Here is a 26,106-nt window from a genome sequence, read left to right as displayed (position 1 = left end):
GTCAGTGGCGTAATGCTTTTTAGAGGGTGTAAGATAGTGATTTTTGGATCATGTGCCAGATCACACCTTATGTCGTTAATTGCCACAAACAAGGGTGCAAGGTTTAACAAAAGTGTGCATCGCGAAAAATTCCTCACTTTATTGAGTGTAAGATAAGAATAAGCCTCGTGCTTTGCCACCTTGCCACCTTGCGCCGGGTGCAGGATAGGGCCCTAAAACTGACAGGACCTAAAGGAATTGTATTCAAGCCTTTTTTATTATTCTCACATGAAAGACAAAAATATCTTTAAAAGCCTATGCCTGATGAATGCATGTTTAATACTAATTTGCCCAGACTTCATGTGGACATCTGGGATGGACAGACGTCCTACGACATTGAAAAGCATTTGTTACCAGCGGTCACTGGCACTTGGGTGAGTTCTTGCTAAAGCAGACATATCATGGTAGCAGACAGAGCGGAGAGCACTGGGGCCTGTACTACGAAGCGGGGTTACTGGCTTATCTGGGTAACTTCGAGAGTAACTTGATCAAGTGTGGCGTAACTTCCTGATTAACCCGTACTAAGAAAGGTGGATAGGTTTTAACCGAGGTATGCTGCCATGGCAATTTACGCTGCATCTCAAACCTGCTCCGAGCAGGTTATGTTCTTGGTTAACCCGAGTTTCCGTTAACCACACCCTTTATAAGTACCACCCCTCCACTAACAATTCGAGACAATGTTGGCGTAGCCTACTTGGATGATCCATACGACATTGGATCGCAAATCGTGAGGGGCTCTCTTCGCAGGGCGAGGGGTTTTAGAGACCGCCATATATATATAAACAGTCTATACATGGCGGTCTCTAATAAGGACCAATATATATATATATATATATATATCGGACGATATTCTCTATGAAGATATAGATTGTCAGCCGAGGGAATTCGTTATCTTTGTCAGATGATCTAGGCAGACGTTTCTAATGTCACCCGTCATAGCAATGCCCTTACGTGGATTACTGTCCTATTACTGTAATCTATATGCCCACTTCTGAATTGTGTTGCATCTGTAGGCATTTCTATGAACTCAAAATAGGCAATTGAATTATTTCAACTCATTTCAGACATTCCACAAGCTATTAATCCTCCGTAACACATATTTGAAGAACATGTGGAAATAAAACTTTACTTTTAGGCATTTAGGCTACCCGATCTGCAATACGTTGCCAACAGCCTTGCCTTGCTTTGTTCACTGCCGACGTATTTGATTTTTGTCGTAGAGTGGGTTTTAATTCCTCATAACTTGTCAATAATTGTGCATTCCTCATCCGTAAAATAAAGTGATCGCGTCATCATTGAAAGTGGTGACTTGCGCTGCAACCCGCCCCTTTTATGTGAACGCGCACAAACTCCAATTAGGTTAACCCCGGCTCAACAAATCAACTTCATAATCAGCGTCGTAGTACCGATTAACACCACTTAAGATAACCAGGTTTTGTCAACCCCGGTTTAACAAAGTAACCCTGGCTTACATCTGGGTAGGTTAAGCTCCCTTCGTAGTACAGGCCCCTGAGCTCTTCCCTCAAGTAAACAAACAACACAAACAAAAACAACAACATGCCCGACACATAAGGGAGGGCAGAGTGCAATGGGAGGCTTGTGTCACCATATTGCCAAGTTTACCTTCAACAGGATCTCAAAGGTAAACATACTAGTGAAGACATAATCTGCATAGCCTAGGACCTGCGAAAGCAAGACGGGTGAGAGGGTTACAGCACGACCACAGCAGGAAAGGCACACAGACAGGGCCAGGGGGCATTTACCTTCAGCAGGATCTCTACCGTAAAGATAGCCGTGAACGCATAGTCAAAATAACCAAGAATCTGGAAAAAGGGCGACATGAGAGTTTAACACACACACACACACATATACACACACACACACACACACACATGGCTGGAGCTGAGAGTTTGCTGCAGTGCCAGTGGCTGAAGCCCAGGGGGCGCTGTGTGCCTAGGTTTACTGTAATGGCCCCATTTATTAATAAAAGAAGCAGTAAGTTATGTCTTAAATGAGTGTACAAATCATGACTATTGACACAATAAATCTTTTCTAGAGTAACACTTCAAATATAGCAATATCTGGAGGCAAAACCCATTCCAACCAACATATATAACATATATAACATATAAAGTATGTGATTATTTAAATTAAGTATTCAATAAGGTATTGATTGTCCTACGATGTTGCGGGCGGAGAAGTTGCGGATGGGGTCCTCTGCAGCCAGGGAGACGGAGCTGAGCATGATGAAGACGAGGATGAGGTTGGTGAAGATATGATGGTTGATCAGCCGGTGACAGGCCACTCGGATGCTGCACACAACAGAGCACACTTGACAGAGCAACTATATTTCACACTTGATCAAGCATGATTTGTACTTTATACCACCTTTAATGTGCAAACAGTATTTGTCTGTGTGCTTATATACTGAATGTGTCATTGAAAGAGGATATAAAAAGAGAGAAAGAGAGAGACAGAGAGAGAGAGAGAGAGAGAGAGAGAGAGAGAATTTTGGGGGGCTTACGGGTTGGTGTTGCTGAGGATGAAGAAGGCGCTACCCTCTGGGATGGGCAGGATCTTTTCCTTGAGGTTAAGCTCCGCCAGTCGCTGTGGACGTGGTCCCACGGGAACCTCAGGCTCAGGCACATCCTCATCCTCCTCCTCCTCCTCACCTGCGCACGCACGCACACACACACACACACACACACACACACACACACACACACACACACACACATAGACACATACACATGTAACGGGTTAGAAAATCACACACACACCACACAGGTCTCCACACACAGAGCAGTTACTGTCCTACAGTTAAACCACTCCTCCTAATACTCGTCATACTCATTATTTATGCCCATTAAGTTTAAGTTTAGCAATAAAAAAGCCATGAAGGATATATCACTTGGGAAGTGACTGAATGTACTCATTGAAACAAAGTGAAACAGATGTGAAAGAGGATGTATGGGATTTTGCACCAGAGTCTGAGGTGACATTCTTCTCCTCTTCTACATTCTCCTCCACTGCAACCTGGAGCAACAACAACAACAAAAACAGTCAACGCGTAAATATGTGTGCACAGTGAACACACACACTCTAACTTATAGACACACACACACACACACACACACACACACACACACACACACACACACACACACACACACACACACACACAGACAGAACCAAACAAACGAGTAGACACCCAACGCATTGTTTTAAAACCAACGAAGCCATATGCTGAGCATACCTGGGTTTCTTCATCTTTCGCTTCAACCTTTTCCTCTTCCTTTTTGCATATACTGTCACTCCTAGGGAAAAATAAAACATTTTGCTCAGTTTACATGCTATGATGTACAGAAAATAGGAAACACCCTCCCCCCCCCTCTCTCTGAATGTCTTGTTTTTGACGAGGCTACCTGATGCTCTTCCTTCTCTCTCTCTCCTCTTCCTTCTCCTTTTGAGCCGTGTTCAAGCTCTCTGCATCTGCAAGGTTGTCGACGGCGATGGCCAAGAAGACATTGAGGAGGATGTCTGTGGACAGAGTTAGGGACAACAAAGAGAACACACAGAGGCCAAAAAACATCCTCAAAAAGCCTCACAGCCTTCTCCAGAAAGCTCTACTATTTTCTCTCAAACTTTTCATGTCTAAACCCACCACAAAACAAAACAAATCAAATGTGTTCCCTCAAAGTTTCAATCCCATTAAATTCAGGTTTGTCAGCTTGGTGTCACAAAAGCGTTTTACCAAGAACTGAAGCCTAAATCCCACAAAGAGCAAACCCCCGAGCTTCTGACAGGATTACGGGAGAAGACAACATTATATAAACCCCTGGACGTGCACGCTGTGAGGTACACTAATCTGTCTGTTATTGTTCCAGTCGGAATCAATGACCATTTGTAATCTGTCATTCTCAGAGATTCATCTGTGTGGCTTGCAACTCATACCACTACAATAATGAAAAAGCAGGGAACTGTAAAGCAGGTAAAAGATACAACATATTGTATTACAATCTGATTGAAATAAATTTGTAAGTAAGTTTCACATAAAATGTAACAACAATAGCAAAGAGAACCTTCCAGAAACCATCAGTCCAAATCCTATGCTACTGCTACAGCTTTGCAACATAAATGTATACACGTATCTATTCATCCAACCTGGTTCTTTGTAAACTCACAACCTTCTTGACAAACTGGGCCAGAAAGTCTTGAAAGTAATGAACAAAAGATGAATGCTGCACTATACTGAATAATCCAATGGGGTAATCCTGGGGTGTTGTGTATACAGCACTTGCCACTCATGGCCTCTGAAGGATACAGTTTCCGCAGATGAAGAGGATGATGAAGTAGATGCAGACCACCATCCCCGAGGAGGAAGGCCCACCATAGGCCATGATCCCATCATACATCACCTGGTTCCAGTCCTCACCAGTCAGTATCTGTTCATGTGAAAGCAAGCATGTTACTTGGAGTCTCTACAACTACACAAACACATGAATATATAAACACATAAATATACATACTGTACACACATCCATACACATGTATGTGAATGCACAGACATGCACACCGACAAAGAGGGGGAAAAAGCTAGAATGCATGACTTGATATAATGTCACAATTCCTGTAAACCTCTATGCACAGATATACATGTAGAGGAAAAGATGTGGACACACAACACACACAAACACACACATGTACACACACACACACACACACCTGAAAGACAGTGAGCAGCGCCTGAGGGAAGTTGTCGAATGTGCTCCTCTTGGTCACAGTCTCGTCAAAGTTGAACTTGCCACCGAAGAGCTGCATGCCCAGCAGGGAGAAGATGATGATGAAGAGGAAGAGGAGCAGCAGCAAGGAGGCGATGGACTTCATGGAGTTGAGCAGAGACGCCACCAGGTTGCTCAGGGACGCCCAGTGTCTGCAGGGACAGACCGACACAATACCACAACGCCATTATACCGGACAGGCTAACACAGGCGGGGTCAACAACAGCTGCCAGTTATGAGGGTGTGGAACCTCCAGGGACATAAACATGCTCCCAATGTTAGTGACTAAAGCCGCATGGCCTGTTTCACACAAAATGTTACCAAATGATGGCTGCATCTTGGAACATCTTGATTTTCATTTTGGTGCACTTGTCAACAGGCTAGAGCATTTGCATCCCCAGCATGGTTCAAGCTTTTAATGAAAGTCAATTCAAATCAAAATGTTCCGTGGCCATCACACACATACAACACAGACACACATACAACACAGACAACACATCATGTGAAAAAGACAATGAAGGAATCAACCCATGAGCTCATGAACTACAGCTAAACTGTGGTGTCTGAATGAGCGAGCTAAAAGTTGCTTCAGCGTTGTCAGTTCTCTGGGAAGCCCACATCCCTGTGTGTGGATCCTCACCGCGTGACCTTGAAGATGCGCAGCAGGCGCACACATCGCAGCACGGAGATGCCGAGCGGCGACATGAACCTCAGCTCCACCAGGATGGTCTCCACGATGCCGCCGCACACCACAAAGCAGTCGAAGCGGTTGAACAGGGACACAAAGTAGGCCTGCAGGCCCAGGCTGTACATCTTTATCAGCATCTCACACGTGAACATGGCCAGCAGCACCTTATTGGCCACATCTGGGGAGAAAGGGAGAGGGAGGGGAAGAGGAAGAGAGAGAGAGAGAGAGAGAGAGAGAGAGAGAGAGAGAGAGAGAGAGAGAAGATGATCAAGATCAAGATCAAGATCAAACAAAAACAAAATCTCTAGACATAATTCATTACTGTAACTACATTTAAATGTAAACATGTAGGATCTGTCTTAAACACTGACCCAATCAACTACATTTCTCTGTTATGTTTTAATCAACAATACAAAATAAAGGAAAGTAAGTTGAGTATCTTGTCTTTAGTAGCTTGTTAAGTAGTATTTGTCATATCGTATGTCCTCATACTGTGGCACACAGAACCTGTGAGCACCCAAGCCCATGTCAGCAAAGCAGTAGAGTGTGTGACACATACTCTGTATGTCCGTGAGCCAGTCCGGCTGGTTGTAGTGTTCGGAGGAGATGGTCAGTGTGTTAAGGAACACCAAGAGGATCACCAGCCAATAGAAAGTGGTGGACTTCACCGCCGCCCGACTCTTTCTGCGACAGAACCGGTTCCAGCGGCGCCACTGGCGACTGCACAACAGAAGAAGCTAGTCATAACGTGTCAACAAACACCACAAACAACACACCAGCCTTCTGGACTATCAGATGAAGTAGGAGACACTAATGACGAGAATGATGACACTTCCTCTTAACTATTCACGACTGAGTTAGTGGTAGATGGTTTGTAGTCAGACATAAGTATCGGATGAAAGCAGACGGAAGATGGTGGCTGTGAGTTTGACGATCATGACGACACAACAGTAATACAGAAGAGATGCTTTGTGATGAGATAAGGTCATGCAGGTGAGAGTGAGTGAGTGTTGTTGTCATGCACCACATGAAGACAGGGAGACGGCACCTCAACCACTCAGTTACTGACCTGAATTTTGATTTTGTAATTTTTTGACTGTAATAAATCAAAGATGGTACAGTTTCAACAATATGCCTCTTTTAAAACACACGAATATCGCTTTTTTCCTGACAATGGTATTGATTGAAGGTCAAATACTAAGAATAAGATCTCCAATCTAAACTGTGAGAATCCTGTTGTATTTGTCCCTAATTTGAATGATGGACGAAGTGCAAAATGTTAAGTCTAACTAAAACTAAACAATTAATAATTTAATAACTAGAAAAAATCAATTTGCTGGTTTAACATCATGGGTGAGACATTGAAGTACAAACATTGATGAGTCAGCCCAATGCTCCAAGATGCCACACGATAGCTGTATATAATGCACAAGAACTTTTCTTGCAGACAGACTTTACACAGATACCATAAAATTTTAGCACTTTGAGATCTTTTGATGAAAAATGCATTATTAATAAAATGTATTATTATTTTATTATAACTATAACCATTAACAAGAATGGACACAAACTCACCAAAGTGGTCCACAGCACTTGGCCTTGTCATCCTCTCCGTTAGGGTTCTCCGTATTCACCGACTCCGTCTCACTAATGGGCATGCTCGCTGGGTCAACAGAACAGCACAGGAAATTATGTCAGCTTCAAAGATCACACTTCCCGCTCACCACAGAAGAATCCGTATGCATAGAGCCAGGTAGTAGCCAAACCACAACACAAATAGGCCCCACTGTGATTAGAGCCTTAAAACCCTCAACAACTTCACAGAGATGGTTTTAGAAAGGATTTTCAGTCGCTAGTACTGGCTACAAGCAATATTACAAATGACTTCCCAAGTTCTCTTTGTTACAGTGGAAAAGGCCAGGGTCCATGCTAGCCCTTTGGGACTGGTTTGGCAATACCTGTCTGATACTTTGGTCTGGCAGAAAGACCATTTCATATCCAGTAACCAGGTAAGGGAGTGAAACAAGTCATCAATAAGTATTGAGGACCTTTTCTGCTGTCCTTTCTGATGCAAGACAGTGGAAAAGTGGTGTAGCATGCCAAAAGAATATCAGTGCATAAGATGATATTCAGTGTTAGAGAGAGATAGAGATAGGGAGAGAGAGAGAGAGAGAGTGCTAGAGAGAGATAGAGAGAGGGGGAGAGAGAGAGTGCTAGAGAGAGATAGAGAGAGGGAGAGAGAGAGAGCGACAGAGAAAGAAAGAGAGATTGAGAGAGAGAGTTAAATATGAGGAGACCATGCACAGGAGACACTTTCGTCACATACCACCTGCATCCAACAACTGAAAAGAAGTTCAAAATGACAAAAAGGAGGGGCATTCAGTTGAATGTATGTGAATTTTGTGCATGTTTGTCTGACAAGTTATTTTGGGGTTGTTTTAAGTGTAATTGTTGACTATGATTACAAATTTAGCTCCTGAGGTAACTCCTATATCATATGCTTATATAATGTTGACTTTTCATTTCACATTTAGGTCGAAGAGAAAACATGCAAAAAGTGATGTAAGCAGACACAAGGCATGATCTGGGATTTATAGGTGAGGATTCCCACACCCCCACACATAGCCACCTTCCCTCACCCATACCCAACCACACACACACACACGCACGCACGCACGCACACACACACACACACACACACACACACACACACACACACACACACACACACACACAAACATCCACGTGCATGTGCACATATACACCTGCCCGCACACATTCACGCACGCCGTTTACCATGTGTTTCAGTTGACTGGCTGAACCAGCCAAACTTCCCTTTCTTCTTCTGAGTTAGGTCAGCCAGAGTCACCCCTTTGGTTTGAATTGCAGTGTGCGCATTCAGACACCAGGGGGAGCAGAGATAGCAGTGGAATAACAGGAAGAGAAGCATCTATCAGCACCAGTTACACACAGACAGACACACACACTTTACAACACAGTGGAGGACTGGAGACTCACAGAGACAGACACAGAGAAGAGTTAGGTGACATGTTTACCAATAAGGGGCACCAATCTCACATTCTATCACAGAACCAATAAAATGCGTTAAAGCTGACAGTGCCTGAATTCAGTGTGACCAGTGAGAACACTCTCTCTTCTGATGATTAAAAAGGTCTCAGTACAGATGTGACATGGTGCATGCTCATTACAGAACCTTTTCTCACTCATTCTTCTCTATTTCCACAATGGAGCTGTAAGAAGAGCATGATGACACTGTTCTATGTTCTACAGTATGATGGCACCTCTAGGTTCTCTGGTCTGATGAGCTCTAGGGTTCTAGCAGTGTTGCTAATAGAATTTCTATTACAGGCTGTCCCTGCATTTTTGAGGCTCTTAGTGATTTAACTAGGTTGTGAACTTTTGTCAAACCAAGCCAGACCAAATTGACCGATCCCAAGCCCAGCCTCCCATTGTCTGTCCCATAGTTACTGTTGCTAAGTCGGACAAGTTTGGTCAGGAAAGTGTGAAAGAACGCGTGTTCAACATGGGGATGCAGCACCATTTAGCCGAGTGCAAGAGTGTATGCTGGATAATTTCTGGGCGTCAAGTAATATTGCTTTAAAAAGCAGAGGCCAGAAAGGCCTTCAGTATGCTATCCTCTTCCTAAACTTTTTGATAATTGGTTCAGTTCATTAATGTCGCTCTAACCCTGCTTATAGTATTTCTAGGCATGATGCTTTTAACTTAGGTTAAACCATTAGCATAGCTATGGCACAAAAAGCCATTTCAGTCCACACTGCAGCAATGGCGGACAATCAGGAATAAGCCTCTGTGCTATCAAAGGCCTTATGCAAGAGTGACTATGGTTATTGGGGATTACTGATAAATCGTACCATTCTTTTTCTCTCAAAAGCCCACCCTTTTTATTTATGTGTTTTCCTGGACAATAAATCCACAGATTCAAGAGAGCCTACACAAAACGACATACAGTAAACCCTGGGATCAAGCTGTGTTGTCGTGCGATAAATGGATTGTTGAGTTTATGACGGCAAACATTATGGAACAGTGGATATATGTTTAATGCAGAAGACTAATGGTGTGTGTATGTCTGTGTGTGTGCATTTGTGTTTGTGTGTGTGTTCGTGTGTGTGTGTGTGTGTGTGTGTGTGTGTGTGTGTGTGTGTGTGTGTGTGTGTTTATGTGTGTGTGTGTATGTGTGTGTGTGTGTGTGTGTGTTTAAGAGCCTGGGCAGCAGATGCAGTGGCCAGCCACAGTCTCCCTGTCCAGTGTAAACATGCACATGATGAGTGCGTCACATGACTACCCTGAGTAGCACTGAAGCAGATCAGTGGGCAGAGTGAATGAGGAGAGAGGATCACACACACACACACACACACACACACACACACACACACACACACACACACACACACACACACACACACACACACAGACAAAGAGATGGTGTGAGAGGCTGAGAGACAAACAAAGACACACACACACACACACACACACATACACAGAATGAGAGAGGAGTGTGAGAATGAGAATGAGAGAATGAGTGAGACTGAGACATACTGAGACAAGAGGGAGAGAAACACAAAGAAAGTATGAGAGAAAGAGATAGAGAGAGAAAGAGAGAGAGAAAAAGAAAGAAAGACCAAGAGAGAATATACAGTAAAAAGCAGTGAGCAGTGAGAGAACCGCTGAGAGAGAGTGAAAGTGAACTGTAGAGAGAAAGGTGGCAACTGTACAGTACAAGTGAGCTGCAGAGAAAAGGATGTGAGGGTGAGAGAGACAGAGCACGAGAGAGCATGAATGAAATAGGAGGGGAGGGGGCAGACAGAGTAAGAGAGAGAGAGAGTGATAGAGAGAGAGAGAGAGAGAGAGAGAGAGAGAGAGAGAGAGAGAGAGAGAGAGAGATGATGATGACGATAGTAACACTGCTGCTGCTGGTCGCGGTGGTCGGCTGGTGTGTTTTTACTGTGCATCACGCGCCGCTTATATAAAGAGGATTTGGATTACCCTCTTCCTCTTCCTCTCTTTCTCCCTCTCTCTCTCTTTCTTTCTTCTACAGAAGTAATATCATTCATCCCCTCCCATCCAATCTCAGTCTTGGCGATTATTAAAAGCACACCAGGGCGAATACGTCTGTTTACTGAGGGACAAAGACACTCTTAAACAATGCACCAGAAAGAGTGACTGTCTGCCATTGCTTCAGAATCACACAGAATGAAACATATCAAAATCTGTTGGACAACAAAGACACTCTGACAGGCATGTTGCAGACACCCAAACAGTAGAAGAGAACTAATGAAATGGTTCATTAGCCAAAAAACCCAGAACTCAAGCTTCCAGACAGCTTTTAGATGTGGTACATCTGGGCATGTGTGGGAGATATCTATGTGTGTGTGTGTGTGTGTGTGTGTGTGTGTGTATGTGTGTTTGTGTGTTAGTATCTCTGTCTATGTGTAACCTTGAATGAGAGTTTAATGATAGTGTGTGTTCATTGTTCATCAGGCAGGATTTACATAAGCGATAAGCCCATTGTGTGGAGACAGCTTGAGTGTTTAAAGCCTAGATGGCGTTATCATGTGTGAGTGGTGCGTACGTGAATGTGTATGTAAGTGAGTGCACGTGTGGGTGTGTGGGTGCATGGCGTGGGTGAGTATGTTTGTACCTGCTTGTACTTGTGTGTGTGTGTATCCTTGTCTGGTCGCATCCCATCACTGTGTGTGTGTGTGTGTGTGTGTGTGTGTGTGTGTGTGTGTGTGTGTGTGTGTGTGTCTCAGTGGTAAATGCCAGCCTGGTTGAAACCATGACATCTGGTCAGTGTGTTGCACAGAGGGGGGAGGATGGGAAGAGTAGCAAGAATGAAGAGAGAACAAGATGAAAAGAAGGGATGAGTGGAAAGAGAGGATCATTGCAGGGCTGAGGGAAGTAGAGAGGAGAAAAGAGATAGAAGGATGAGAGAGAGACAGAGAGAGAGAGAGAGAGTGATCAGAGGAGATGACAGAATGGAAGGAGACACAGAAGACTAATAAGAATGAATTTGACTGTTGCACTGAGGTCACGCACATAGATGAAGAATCAGTTCAACATTAAAGCTCTCTTTAGAGGAGGAGTCTATGCCAGGCAGTGTCCATTAGACTCCACCAGATGAGCTGATGAGCTACATTATATGCACTGGTCACACAGGTTGACCATGAAGAGGGGACAGTGAGCCGTAAGAAGAGGAGAGGAGGCAGTTTTAGGGAGACCTTCAAAACTTGGCGTGTAAGTATGTGAATGTACCTGTATTTCTGTGTGTGTGTGTGTGTGTGTGTGTGTGTGTGTGTGTGTGTGTGTGTGTGTGTGTGTACCCATCTGTATGCGTTCACTCACTGTTGCGTTTGCCTTCCTGCTGTCCATCCTCCTCGTTCTCGGGGTCGATGTCCTCGGCCTGAGCGATCCAGTCCAGGTAGCCCTTCAGGTCCTCCTCCAGCTGCTGCTTCTCCCGCAGCTTCTGGAAGTCTCCGCGCGCCTTGGCCTTCTCTCGCTCCTTAGAGAACTCTCTGAGGACAGGGCCAGCGCATTGAAGGTAATGATTAACCTGGGCACACACACACACAGACACACACACACAGCACTACTCACTCAAACTAAGCTAAGTTCAGTCCAGAGGTGACTTACCCACTCAGTACTCCCAGAACCAGATTGAGGACGAAAAATGAGCCGAAAATGACCAGACTGACAAAGTAGATCCACGGGAGCTCAAAGCCCATGGCATCGTTCATCTGAAACACACACACACACACAAATCAGTACTTTCCAATTCATACATATCTATATTGTAATAACTTGTAGGAAAGTTATACAAGTCATACAAATCATAAATCGATCTGCCTAACCATAGCAGGCTTTATTCAAGGTATTCAGGTATTTTAGGGCAGCCTTTGTCAATGCTGTAGAAAGCATCATAATGGATTGAGGTAATGGTGCTTCGGAAGACAGAAAGAGGGACACAATGAGGTGGAGGAACAAAAAGAGAGAAGAGAGGGATAGAAGAGTACGAGGGGGAATCGATAGGATAGTGAAGGTCATCTAATCTCATCGCCCATCTCCTCGCTCAGCTCTGCCCCCACTCCAGTCCTTTCATTGCTGTTGAGTGGTTGTGTGTCTGTTTCAAACACACTCTCACACTTTTTCTCTTGGCACCATTTGCATTTTGAGTTTACCATGGTAACCATTGGGGAACCAGTGTGAGGGCCAGAATGATGAGGAAGACAGGCGAAGAGAGAGATAAAGAGAGATAAAGGGCAGATGGAGAAGAGCTCCAAGAAGAGGTGAAGGACGTGGCACACAAGAGGTGCTCTTTTCATTTCACATCCTGTCATGGTCTCCTTCCTGTTTTCATCAATGTCTGGATAGTTTGGGAGAGAACTCCATATCTCTCTCTATTAATCCTTGGTAAATCTCCTAAAACACATTGAACTTTTGTGCTGTGTGTAAGTAGTTAGGTACAGTTTGTCGTCAAGGCAAATTTGACCTTCAACTTCCGGTGTGATATTGACCTAAAGTGTGTCAAAACATGATACCGAGTGTGAACGTATGTCTCATAGCTCACCTCAGCTTGTCCCCTGCACTCAGAAATCTGGCGCTAGTTAGCCAATGCTACCAACACAGTGTTTCGTTGTGGTGCCTCGGGCATGCATGGATTCAGTTGCTTCCGTAGTAGCAACTGGAATCCATGCATTTTCACGGAATTATTTTTGGAATCTGATCCCTTATCATACCTGTTCGTTCGTACTCGTCGCTCAACTTATCGTGACTAAATTCAAGATGGCGTCGAACGGTAAAATTCCTTAAGGTACTGTCTGTATAAATCGTCTTGTAAATAAACTACCAGTGCTTTTTCAAAGTTCTCTATGTCTCGTTTTAAATGTCAAGGCCCTCGGAAGTCTACCAATGAAGTATGGAGCTACTTTGAGCCTCGTAAATGGTGTAAAACAGTGATTTATTTGCATGGCTAGGCCGATGCCCGAGGCACCACAACGAAACACTGTGTTGGTAGCATTGGCTAACTAGCGCCAGATTTCTGAGTGCAGGGGACAAGCCGAGGTGAGCTATGAGACATACATTCACACTCGTTATCATGTTTCAACACACTTTAGGTCAAAATCACACCGGAATTATCCTTTAACTAAAAGGGCAAGACTGACTGCTTATCTGTAATGTTATGAGAATCCTGAGTATGGTTTATTTATTGCTCTGTCAGACTGCTGACAATATTACGGTATCTGTGCAGTGGCTGGAACTCTTTTACTACAACAAATAAACAAAACTACCGGTATGTGTGTGTTCCTTTTATAAGGACATGGGGCAGGGGTCAAAATAGGCCGGTATGGTCCGGTACTGTGTACAACTAAAATATTCAGTGACGGTACACAGCACTGGAAAGAGATGAGAGCAGCTGCCTGCCAAAACCAGGGCTGCCAACTCTAAGGCATTGATTGTGTGACTCACACTGTTGGCACACATGCCTTTTCTCACGCTAACGTTTTGTCTACGCTTCCTCCAATGTATTTGTGATTTTTAAATTTAACCATTTAAAACAATTTAACAAGATCCATGCATTAAGGCAGATGTCAGGTGGATTCAAAACATGTAGGTAGCTACGGTATGGTATGTATTAGGCTGCTGTCTATGAGCACATCTGACTGCAACGTCAAACAATAAACTAATTAAGGTTTGCACCACACCGTTATGGTACCTTCTTTCTGATGCATTGGTAAGTTATTTTCATTCACATAGAGAAATATCAGTGGCAGACTGAAAGAAAGCAACTTTATTTGGAAAGGAAACATGAAACCATGCAAAAAACAAAGAGAGGTAAGTTTAGAAACTATACGTTTTAAGAAATTAGGGAGTGAGACATTTAATTTGTACTAAATGCAAACTGTATATTAGCTATATCTTTTTTATGAACATGATCCAACTTTTAGTTAATATAAAATCATGTACTTGTTATTTAGAATGTTATCATTAAAGGTGCTATAAGCGATGCAGGGTAACGTCACTTCTGTTGATGTTCAAACAAAACAGAGAGCTAGCTCGCTACTCCTTCCCATCCCTCCTGTGCAAGTGACACTCTCCTAAACGCGCATCTCATTGTTGATTGGCTGGAACAGTTTATGTTTTTATGGTCCAGGCTGTTTTTGTTGCCATTTATGGAGTCTGGGCTGTCCACAGAGACCACGTTATTTTACAATGTATTGAGGGCACAGGCAGCTAGCGGAAGGTGTTGGAGGTGATGTTTGATGTATGTGACAAAAAATGTTTTAGCTTAAAAAAAACGTAACATCGCTCTTAGAACTCCTTTAAAGAGGAGAGCAGTTTATCCTGAAGAGTTAGTAAAGGAGAGATAGAGAGGCCTTCTAAAGTAAAAAAGACAGTTAAAGATAGATAACAGGTCCTTATGAAAGGTCTACAAATAATAATGAATAAATTAATGTAGCCAATTTGTCTGATGAAAATGTTCACTTTCACGTGTGAGAAATCACTCCAAGCTTGTGGTAATAGTACCGGCAAATATTTAAAACTACTTTCACCCCAGACTTGGGGTCAAATGGTTTTGGTGATAGAGACTCAGACTCACCCAGTAGAGCACATCTGTCCAGCCCTCCATAGTGATGCACTGGAACACGGTGAGCATGGCGAACAGGAAGTTGTCAAAGTTGGTGATGCCGTTGTTGGGGCCGTGCCAGCCTTCTTTGCACACGGTGGTGTTGACCGGGCAATTTCGCCCGTGACCTGACGGGGCACACGGAGCTGACTCATCCTCGGCCAGCGCACCTGACGTAAGGGGGGAGAGAAACAGACCGAGACAGGCGGAAAGGGAGGACAAAAAAATCAGTGATATTAATTCTTAGAGGGCAGAGGGGAGATCAGAATACTGAGAGAAAGAAAGACACCAAAGCAAAGCAAGAGACCAATCTATGTTAAACGACCTTGGGTTTGAGAAAGACGCTATATAAAATAAACGTATTATTATTATCATTATTATTATTATGAATCTGAAGGTTAAGAGAATCAGGGGTGTAGTGGTGAAATAAGAGGCGGGTAAACTATGAATTCTGTGATCACGGTAAGGTGGACTGCGCCATGCGGTATCGGATTTTTAAAAAAGGCATTCAGAACATGTTTGATGATGGTGGAGGTTATTATCCAATGTTTATAACTATACCAGTGGTATTAAATGGTTCCTAGAGTGTTGATGAGTGTACATATTGTGAATGTGGATAATACAGTGTGATTTTTGAATTTTAAAAGTTGCATTTGGTGAATAAACTCTTTTGAGAGGTGGATAAACTCTAATAAGAGGTGGATAGAGTGGCAGCCGTGGCCTACTGGTTAGCACTTTGGACCTGTAACCGGAGGGTTGCCGGTTCGAACCCCGACCAGTAGGCACGGCTGAAGTGCCCTTGAGCAAGGCATCTAACCCCTCACTGCTCCCCCAGTGCCGCTGTTGATGCAGGCAGCTCACTGCGCCGGGATTAGTGTGTGCATCACCTCACTGTGTGCTGTGTGTGTTTCACTAATTCATGGATTGGGATAAAAGCAGAGACCAAATTTCCCTCACGGGATCAAAAGAGTATATATACTTATACTGATACATTTCTGACATTTCAGAGGTGGATAAACTTTAGCGTTTACTTGCGTTTAGCCTCCACTACAACCCTGGAGAGGATGGAACGGAGATATACCAGGAAACAGCCCATTTCTGGGTTAATAAAAAAGAAAAGGGCTTGAGGGGGAACAGAATGTCTTGGAATACAAAGCTGAATGCTTTGCAGACCCAGTAAACTAAGACCCAGTTCAGGTGACATCAGGTGAGGTATGAGCCCGAGGAGAAGAGAGCAAGCACAAGCGCACTCCCAGCTAGAGTGCCTTCATATTGCTGCATCCTCCTAAGTCACTCCCACTCCCCCATCCACTGAGTCACACATAACTCACGACTCACGACTCACAACGCCTGGTGAAGACCCTGGAGAGCACAGGCAGAGACTGTAACCCCCCGGTAGGGATACCCACCTGTGTTGACCAGGTAGCAGGTGGCGTGCATCTTGCCGATGAAGAGCTCCAGGCCGATGATGGCGTAGATGATAATGACAAAGAGCACCAGCAGGGCAATGTGCAGGAGGGGGACCATGGCCTTGATGATTGAGTTCAAGACCACCTGCAGGCCTGGGAGAGGAACACAAATAACCATGAATGGTCCAATCATAGTTGTTTCAGACCCATAGTAATGGCAGTCATGTAACAATTACATTAACAGAAGCCTATGTGACCCTAAAACAGTCCACCCACAGTCAGGAAAAAAAGACAATATTACAATAAAAGGCAGTAACTATTTTGCCAGAGCAACTCCATACGTCGTGACTGAAAAAATGAATGTGTCAGTGAAACTCAGAGGTGAAAATAACAATAGTCAAGGACAAACAGGTTTATAATGTATGGCATTTATGGCAGTAGTTGTAGTAATGGTATAATGGAGTACTGATAGAGTGATTGAAATAAGAACTTTTAGGACTATTTCTAGGTTCTCCAACTTCAGTGCTTTATCAGAAAGGTAAATGTTGATCATGTTACTGGATCATAAGTAGGTGACTGACTCCATAGGCCGTAATTTAAATGATGGGCAAAGTTCTAAGTCTTACACTTAAAAGCTCATTTAATAACAATAGTTGTATTTCATGCATGAGAACTTTGCTTGCTGACAGACTTTGCACATTACCAAGCAAATATATTAGGGCACCGTGAGTGTGTGTGTGAGAGTATGAGGAGGCATGGTGAGAATGGTGTCTGACAGAGCTAGTGAGTGAGAGTGCAAGAGTGACTGGATTTGGTTGAGGTGGCAGAGTTGGCAAAAGCATGAGTGTGCACTCAGAGAGAGGACATGTGAGGGTATGTGATAGGCTACATGAGAGAGTCTCCAGCGTGTGTGTGTGTGTGTGTGTGTGTGTGTGTGTGTGTGTGTGTGTGTGTGTATGTGTGTGTGTGTGTGTGTGTGTGTGTGTGTGTGTGTGTGTGTGTGTGTGTGTGTGTGTGTGTGAGAGAGAGATCAGGACACTCACTAGGCACTCCCGACACGAGCCGGAGGGGGCGGAGAACCCGGAACGCTCGTAGTGCCTTCACGTCAAAGCCCCCCGGCTTTCCCCCAGTGGGACCCGCCGCATCGCCCTCATGTGTGACCAGCTCCAGTACCACACTAAACAACCTGTTTGTCCACACATACAGACACACACACACACACACACACACACACACACACACACAATAAATAAATAAATTAAATGAAGTGAGTAGTTCCCTCATCTTTAAATAAACAAACAAGACGGGATGACTACAGACCCTTGCCCCTGTCACACAATATTAACCAAAGTGAAATCAAATTCCAACTTCCAGATGACCATGTAGGGGCAAGGTATGGTGTATACTGGTGTATACTGTACCATGTACAGAAATGGGAATGTGAAGAACACACACACACACACACACAGATGGATGGATGAACCTGATTATAATACCCTCCTCCCACTACTGGATGATAAAAACATTCCACCATGATTGGCCAATACAATTCTCTGAAGACGTCAAGAGAGAGGAGAGCAAGGGGAGATGTGATGTTACCTCTCCCAGTCTTCTCTCCTCTGTGTCTCATTCAATCTTTGAGCGTTATGTGTGAGAGAAAGCAGACAGACAGACTGACTGACTCATCAAGTCTAAGAGCACATTTATCACCGAGTTATGATAGATGTCTTCTCTGAGCCACAAGGCCTCTGTTCTCCCTTTTCACACACACTCTTCCTCCACCTGACTCTAACTTCCTGTTCATTCACTTCACATCACTGCCTGCCTCGCGTCTTTGTGGAGGAGGTCTGTGACTCCTCAGTGGTGGTTTAACCTCAAAGGTGATAAATGGGTATGGGAGGAGGCCTTGTCTGTCTCTGTGTCACCACGAGTCTCGGAGGTGGAATGTGAAGGTCCACCTATGAATGTGTGTGTGTTTGTGTGTGTCAAAGTCAAAGTCAAAGTCAAAGTCAGCTTTATTGTCAATTTCTTCACATGTTCCAGACATACAAAGAGATCGAAATTACGTTTCTCACTATCCCACGGTGGAGACAAGACATATTTTAACAATTTTTAAGTCCACAGACAAACATAACATTCAAGTAAACAAAAAAGTAAGTAAATAAGTAAATAAGAGGGCACATATAATGAAAAAATAAGAGCAGCAAAATTTGGTTGAAATTGTGCATAGACAGTCAATAAAATAAAATACTAGTGCAAAGTCAGGCCAATAAGAGGCTGAGGTAGTTCTGTTTGACCTAAGTAAGAAATAAAGTGGCATAGTGGTGCAAGTTATGTAAGAGCAGCAGAAGTGTTGTGTTTCCAGGACAACAACAACAAGTTGCAAAGTGTACAAGTGTGCAAGTGGAGTGGTGCAGGCGGCCATTTGTGGGTCCAATGTCCAGGATGTTATGTAGCTGAGGGTGGAGGGGGGAGAGGAGGGAGAGAGTTCAGCATCCTAACAGCTTGGTGTATGAAGCTGTTGGTGAGTCTGGTAGTGCGGGAGCGCAGGCTTCTGTACCTCTTCCCAGAGGGCAGTAGATCAAACAGATTGTGAGCGGGGTGACTTGCATCACTCACAATTTTGGTCGCCTTGCGGGTGAGGTGGGTGGTGTAAATGTCCTTCAGGGAGGGGAGTGAAGCACCAATAATCCTTCCAGCTGTGTTCACTATGCGCTGCAGGGCTTTCCTGTTGTATTCAGTGCAGCTTCCGCCCCACACAGCGATACAGCTGGAGAGGATGCTCTCAATGGTGCCTCGGTAGAATGTGGTCATGATGGCTGGTGGAGCACTTGCTCGCCTGAGTTTCCGCAGGAAGTACAGGCGGCGCTGAGCTCTCTTCGCCAGTGATGCTGTGTTGGTGGTCCAGGAGAGGTCTTCACTGATGTGCACCCCCAGGAATTTGGTGCTGCTCGCTCTCTCCACCACAGCACCGTCGATGGTCAGTGGCAGGTGTTGGGTGTGACCTCTCCGGAAGTCAACAACAATCTCTTTGGTCTTGCTGACGTTCAGCAGGAGGTTGTTGTCCCTGCACCACGTGGTCAGATGGTCGACCTCCAACCTGTATTGAGTCTCGTCGCCCTTGGTGATGAGACCCACCAGAGTTGTGTCGTCAGCAAATTTCACTATGTGATTGTTGCTGTAGGTTGCAGTGCAGTCATGCGTCAGCAGGGTGAAGAGCAGCGGACTGAGCACGCAGCCTTGGGGGGCCCCTGTGCTCAGTGTGATGCTGCTTGAGGTATTGTTGCCAACACGTACTACTTGAGGCCTCTGACAGAGGAAGTCCAGTAGCCAGTTGCAGAGGTAGGTACTGAGTCCCAGTTTGTCAAGTTTGCAGATGAGTTGTTGTGGTATTATGGTGTTGAATGCAGAACTGAAGTCTATAAACAGCAATCTCACATATGAGTCTCTTTTTTCCAGGTGGGTGAGGGCTGGGTGGAGGGCAGAGCAGATTGCATCCTCTGTAGACCGTTTGGCTCGGTATGCAAACTGGAAGGGGTCCAGGGTGGGGGGGAGAATGGATTTGATATGTGACATGACAAGCCGCTCAAAGCACTTCATGATGATGGGTGTCAGTGCCACAGGGCGGTAGTCATTGAAGCAGGATGGAGCAGTTTTCTTCGGCACAGGTATGATGGTGGCAGCTTTGAAACAAGATGGGACGATGGCTTGCTTCAGGGAAGTGTTAAAGATGTCTGTGAAGTGTGTGTGTGTGTGTGTGTATGTATAATATGTTTAAAACCTCCCTTTCCGCACACCTGTCTCCATCATTGTGAACAGATCTGTGTGTGTGTGTGTGTGTGTGTGTGTGTGTGTGTGTGTGTGTGTGTGTGTGGGTGTATTTGTGTGTACACAAGAGTATGGCATGCCCTTTTCGTTTGCCCCAGTGAGCTTACCCAAACAAACTAACATCTTCCCTGAGGCCCAGAGCGAGTCTGCCATGAATCCACTTACTGCACTTTCCTAATTCTGTCCAGCTGACCGTAAAATGTACAAGACCACTTACGAAAGCTCATCAACTGAGCATGTGCACTTAGCTCCATAAGCATCACTGACACACTTTACCTACTTCAACTCAGGTGAAGAATGGATGTGGAAATCACTGAAAGCATTAGGCTAATTTGACTAATATAACATACTGACTTCAACTCAACTAAGAATAAAATAATATATGGGCACTGCTGTTGTAAATAATAGGAAAGATACACGTGTACAGTAAGAGCTAGTTATTTTACTTTACAGGTGTTAATTACAGTGAGAATAAAGGTTAATTAATCTTTGAGAGGCATGAGTTTAGCTAACTAAACAGACAGCTATACAACATGTACTGCATGTGCAAATAAAGGTTTCAAGGCCCAGACTGTTATTAGCATCACTTATAAAGTTGCAGAAATTCTGTTTATTTAATTTAATAATTTAATTTAATAAAAGCTTTACATAGAAGTGAAACACTCTTAATATAATCCATACATAAACAATAAACAGCATAACATGCACTGGGGGCTATAATACTGTATTTTTCATAAATGTAGAAAATATTGACTGAATTTCCATAAATTCTGCTGCACTAACCACGACCCTTCTCTGACTTGAAGATGACCATGTTGTTTGTGCTACTTTGGAAAGGTTGCTTTCCCCAAGGACATGTTTTAAATTCAATGTCCATTGGTCCCCTCACAGACATGCACACCCCCCATCTGCTGTGCAAGCGATGCTATCTGTGCTAATCTGCTGCTGTAACAACAAAGATGAAGAAGACCCCCTTTTCAAATGCCAAGGCCTAACAGGAAAGGGAAGAAATATCACTGTTCATGCACCTTCACTTTCACTGATGAACCAAAACAAAGACTGCGCTGCACTGAGACTACACCCACATTAACTTATTTTTATTTTAAAAAAGAAATGGAAATCTTTGTCCATATGGATCTTTGTTACTGCTCTGTAACAGGTTGTGTCCATACAGATTGAGATCAGTGCCTTTGTGAACATTTGCTTCCAGAGTGCTTTGATGTCTGTGCTTCGGTGGACCATGTCACCCAAGCCTTTGGCATGCTGCCTATGACTCTACTGATTGGGCCTAAGAACTTTCCTTGAATGCACGGTGAGTCTTAGGCTATCTGAGTGACTGGTGGTGACCTAAGGTGGACAGCCAAAGGGCACGGAGGGGTTGGACGGTGACCAGAGGTTAAGGCTTACTAAAGGTGATACACAATAGTGTACACGCCACTCAACTCAAATGTCAGCAAACTGTGTACTGAAATATTGTGTACACTGAACACAGGAATAAGAGAGAGAAAAAACAGGATGTTTAGTACTCACCCCACTATAACTATTACAAAGTCCAGCATGTTCCAGCCGTTTCTGACGTATGAGTTCTGGTGCATTACAAGTCCATAAGCTATGATCTTCAAAAAGGTCTCTATTGTGAAAATGATGAGGAAGGCATATTCTACCGTTTCCTGTGGGTGAAGAAGGGAGAGAGGGGAGGTGGTTAGTTTAGAATTCATTTATTTCATTGTGATGTATTGTATAGTTTTAAATCACTGTAGTCTCAGTGCAACTGAAACGAAAAGTGTTGCGTGCATAAAAGCATCACTAACAATGTAAACCACAATGTCTCTGCAAAATACAGGTGTCACACAAACATGAAACAATGAAGACGGAGACAGAATAAGCACAGCAGACGGTAAAACAGACAATTAGAGGGAGGGAGAGAGAAAGAATGAGAAAATCAAACAGAGAGGGAAAGAGAGAGAGAGAGAGACAGTCAAACAGAGAAAAAAGAGAGAGAAAATCACGTCAGAGACAGCAGATCTGATTAATCCCTTCAGCGAGCACCAGTAGCACCACCCAGGGACACATGTGTGGACATCCATCTAATGACCACTCTCCTGGCAAAAACCCAGCACCGCATCTGAGACCTAAGACCTAAGACAACCTCTCCTCAGGTCACACACACACACACACACACACACACACACACACACACACACACACACACACACACACACACACACACACACACATGCATGCACACACACACACACTCATACTCACATACACGCAGAGCCGGACAGTAACGGAGTACATTTACTTGAGTACAATTTTCAGGGATCTGTACTTTACTCGAGTATCATTTTTGGGGAGTACTCATGACTTTACCTGTGGCCCCACCTCGCCAGACTATTTCAATTTTCTGAACAAGTTAATGATAGTTTTCGCTTCAAGTGTTTCAATTACAAAATAGTATTTTGTATTTGAAATACATATTTTATATACATGTATTAGAAATACTGCCCATCCCTGGCGACATGGTAAAAAGATGAAAATGACTTGATTTTACTTTAAATTCCTTTTACATTCTCCAAGGTATTAACATTAACATTTTTCATAACTCCATGTAGGACGTTTCTGTACATAAATGTAAGCACTGTGGCAGTAGTAATGCAATATTTAGAAAATGTACTCTTGATACTCAAGTACTTTTAAAAACAAGTACTTCAGTACTTTTACTTAAGTAGACATCTGACTGTTGTACTTTTACTTGTACTTGAGTAAAATTTAGCAAAGGGTATCTGTACTTTTACTCAAGTAATGAAGCTGTGTACTCTGTCCGCCTCTGCATACACGCACACACACACTCATACTGGGACTCACCGGGAGGCTACAGGATGCTTTTAGATTAACACTGCAGCAAGAATAGCCACAATTAACCTGGATGACCACATTAATCCCGTTTGAACAATAAAATCTCTTTGTTCATCATCGCCTGGTCATCCACGTCCAGCCAGCCAGTAAAGCGATTACGCACACAGATCCGTTGGGACCAGGCCTAGAGGTGTGGACAGAGAAGACTCAGAGTTGGAGGGCTGGATGGGGGGGGGGGGGTTCTGCTACTCGCACTATTCCCCCAATCCAGCCTCCTCTCTTTATGAAATTGTCTGGTGTCCTTTGGTGCGCTTATTGCATATGGTAATGAAAGGCTACCAGAGATTACTGTCATAACACTCTTCATGGCACTCTACAACCCCTCACTGGACAAAGGAGGCCCAGGGGAGCACACACTTACAGCAGACAGATAAGAGAGCCTTCACCTACAGCAACTACATGGCTACACGACTACAAGAGCTAGCATGCAGTAGCCTTAAGTTGTGGGTTCAATACCCGGCTTCCACCGTTGTGCCCCTTGAGCAAGACACTTAACCCTGAGATGCTCCAAAGACAATGACAATAAAAGTGTCTGCTAAATGAATAAATGTACATGTAGACTACAGAAAGGGTATGAAGATGACTCTGAGCCCGAAGAGCAAGCATCTAGACGTGCTGCTTAGGCACTGGGAAGATGGGTGACTGGACCAAACTGTATGTGTATTTGCCATTTACTTCCATCTCTTGGCCTTGACCTTTGCCTGTGTGCTTTTGTAGTTGCAGATATGCATGTGTGATGACAGGGGCAGATGTTGCGGAGGGTCAGTACAGGCGGTCAGTCAGAGTAGCATAGTGCCCCAGCAGAGCCAAGTTTGTTTTCTACCAAGTGAAAACACACGATGGGAAAAGCATTATATTGACATCACTGGAATGCAGGTGATTAAATAGTGTGTGTATGCACACAGACAATCTTGACTAGGAGATATAGCACTAGTGAAGGTGAACGATTTGCATAAGTGTGTGTTATGTATGTGTGTATGTTTTTTCTTCATTAGCCACCATAGGAGAAGCATAGCTTTCAAAGACTTATATTTAGTTGCACAGTGAAATTAAAAACAGACACTGTGTCACTGTGTCATGGACCGAGTGTGTGCATGCTGCTACCCACTGCGCACCAAATCCCAGAGAGGAGGACGTTTTAAATCACGTAATCTGACCAAAACAGCGCACACACACACGCACACACACACACACACCCGGCTTAGTTGCTCTGCTTTGCCTCCATTACCGACGGCAACACTGCACGCGTCCATTCTCTGCAGCTATTAATAAATAGCCCACAGAGAGCACGCTTTCTCTTTTATCTGCAACAGCGTCCCATCCCCAAATGTTTGAGCCCTTTCATTAATTCAACAAAAGAGCATTAAGTCATCCTGGATGGCAGGCTGGGGGAGTGGTGGTGGTGGCGGCGGTGTTTACTCTGAGCCTGAGGCGTAATCGTGCACCCGCAGCGCAGCGTAGCGCAGGCCCCAGGCAGACAGCCGTGAGAGATGCTCACGTGCGGATTAACGGCGAGAGAGATGGCAAACACCAGCGCCACCAGGGGAGCTGGAATAACGTTGTGCTGCCAGGAGGATTTCATAAAGCCCCCACCACAGATCCACAGGTGTGTGTCAAACTCACTCCCTACCAACACCAACCCCAACCCCAACACAGCCCCCCCCCCCCCGCACCCACACACACCTGGTTTACAAACACTTCTGGGTTGTAGCTGATGCCGTTATCTCCACTGAAGAATTGACCAGTGCCAGTGGCGAGAGAGAGGAGAGAAAAGAGGCAGGGGACGAGTGGGAGTGCTGATAACACAGATACCCTGCTGCCACCCCTGACAGCCTGAATGGCGGTGAATGGCTCTCCCTCTCCCCCTCCCATCACATCCCATTCCATCCTCTCCCACTCCTCCCCCTCTCCTCTGTTTGCTTTAGTGGGCTATGGCCTCTTTGCTTTTCGGCTGGGTCAACAGCTGACCAAGCAGAGAGCCGTCTGCCACGGTCGGGCCTAATAGCACCCGTGTGTCAATGGAGCACTTAAAAGCTGCAGATTAGGGTGGGTGGGGTGAGGTGGTGGGGTTTGGAGGGGTTGGGGGTGGGGTGGGGTGAGGCAGGGGGGCTTGCAGGATCCTAAAAGATGGATGGTGGGTGGGTGGACGTGTGGTGTGGGTGACTTGAGTGTGGCTATGGAGCCCATTCTGGGGCTCAGAGCTATAAATGGCGGACCTCCTGTGTGGAGGAGATTAGAGGTGACAATTGCCCTAATTAGCAGCAAGCAAGGAGTGCAGAGAGGTCACAAATGGGCCAGTCAGATGGCTACTGTGGGGCAAGATGGCTATTGGACTATTACATTAGAGCGCAGAGCTGGTGTTTACCAACTGGGATGCGTGTCTCGTGTTTGGAGTGGGCATGAAAGAGCCGATGCCGCAGCACAGATGAAAGTGACTGAAACACCTGCTCCAGCACCTGTCTGACTCTGGATGTGTGTTTGAATGAGAGTTTGTTGTTGGCATTGTTTGTTTGTTGGCATGCATGCTATTGTTTAAGTCTCTCTCTCTCTCTCTCTCTCTCTCTCTCTGCGCGTGTGTGTGTGTGTGTGTGTGTGTGTGTGTGTGTGTGTGTGTGTGTGTGTGTGTGTGTGTATTTTTGACACAGTGGTACGTGGAGAGTGGGGTGGATGCCCCCTGCACTTCCTCTCTTCTCTGTCCACTCCCTGCTGCTGCCACAAAGATAGATCCACAGAGAGAGAGAGAGAGAGAGAGAGAGAGAGCACAGAGAGATGAGGCAA

At 44.7% G+C, this 26,106-nt stretch overlaps 1 protein-coding gene across 1 annotated transcript in view; it reads right to left on the bottom strand.

Annotated features, from left to right (window-relative positions):
• cacna1db (calcium channel, voltage-dependent, L type, alpha 1D subunit, b) overlaps positions 1–26,106 on the bottom strand; it is an 82,633-nt gene that overhangs the window by 31,020 nt on the left and 25,507 nt on the right. The window contains exons 4-21 of the mRNA XM_076276818.1: positions 21,940–22,079; positions 17,625–17,767; positions 16,582–16,734; positions 15,146–15,342; positions 12,181–12,284; positions 11,893–12,062; positions 8,305–8,379; positions 7,084–7,171; positions 6,068–6,228; positions 5,461–5,686; positions 4,765–4,972; positions 4,364–4,484; positions 3,465–3,579; positions 3,296–3,356; positions 2,564–2,703; positions 2,222–2,351; positions 1,803–1,862; positions 1,663–1,722 (exon numbers count right to left, since the gene is read on the bottom strand). Of these exons, the coding sequence (XP_076132933.1) occupies positions 1,663–1,722; positions 1,803–1,862; positions 2,222–2,351; positions 2,564–2,703; positions 3,296–3,356; positions 3,465–3,579; positions 4,364–4,484; positions 4,765–4,972; positions 5,461–5,686; positions 6,068–6,228; positions 7,084–7,171; positions 8,305–8,379; positions 11,893–12,062; positions 12,181–12,284; positions 15,146–15,342; positions 16,582–16,734; positions 17,625–17,767; positions 21,940–22,079 (2,352 nt within the window). The remainder of the gene's footprint in view (positions 1–1,662; positions 1,723–1,802; positions 1,863–2,221; positions 2,352–2,563; positions 2,704–3,295; positions 3,357–3,464; positions 3,580–4,363; positions 4,485–4,764; positions 4,973–5,460; positions 5,687–6,067; positions 6,229–7,083; positions 7,172–8,304; positions 8,380–11,892; positions 12,063–12,180; positions 12,285–15,145; positions 15,343–16,581; positions 16,735–17,624; positions 17,768–21,939; positions 22,080–26,106) is intronic.

The sequence above is a fragment of the Alosa pseudoharengus genome, unplaced genomic scaffold (genome assembly GCF_046254945.1).
Source record: "Alosa pseudoharengus isolate Yale_2024_CS ecotype anadromous, Long Island Sound unplaced genomic scaffold, YU_APseudo_1.1 YU_APseudo_1.1_scf_9, whole genome shotgun sequence".
Classification (NCBI taxonomy): domain Eukaryota; kingdom Metazoa; phylum Chordata; class Actinopteri; order Clupeiformes; family Clupeidae; genus Alosa; species Alosa pseudoharengus.
The sequence above is the reverse complement of the archived record's forward strand: the minus strand, read 5'-3'. Positions and strand labels throughout refer to the sequence as shown.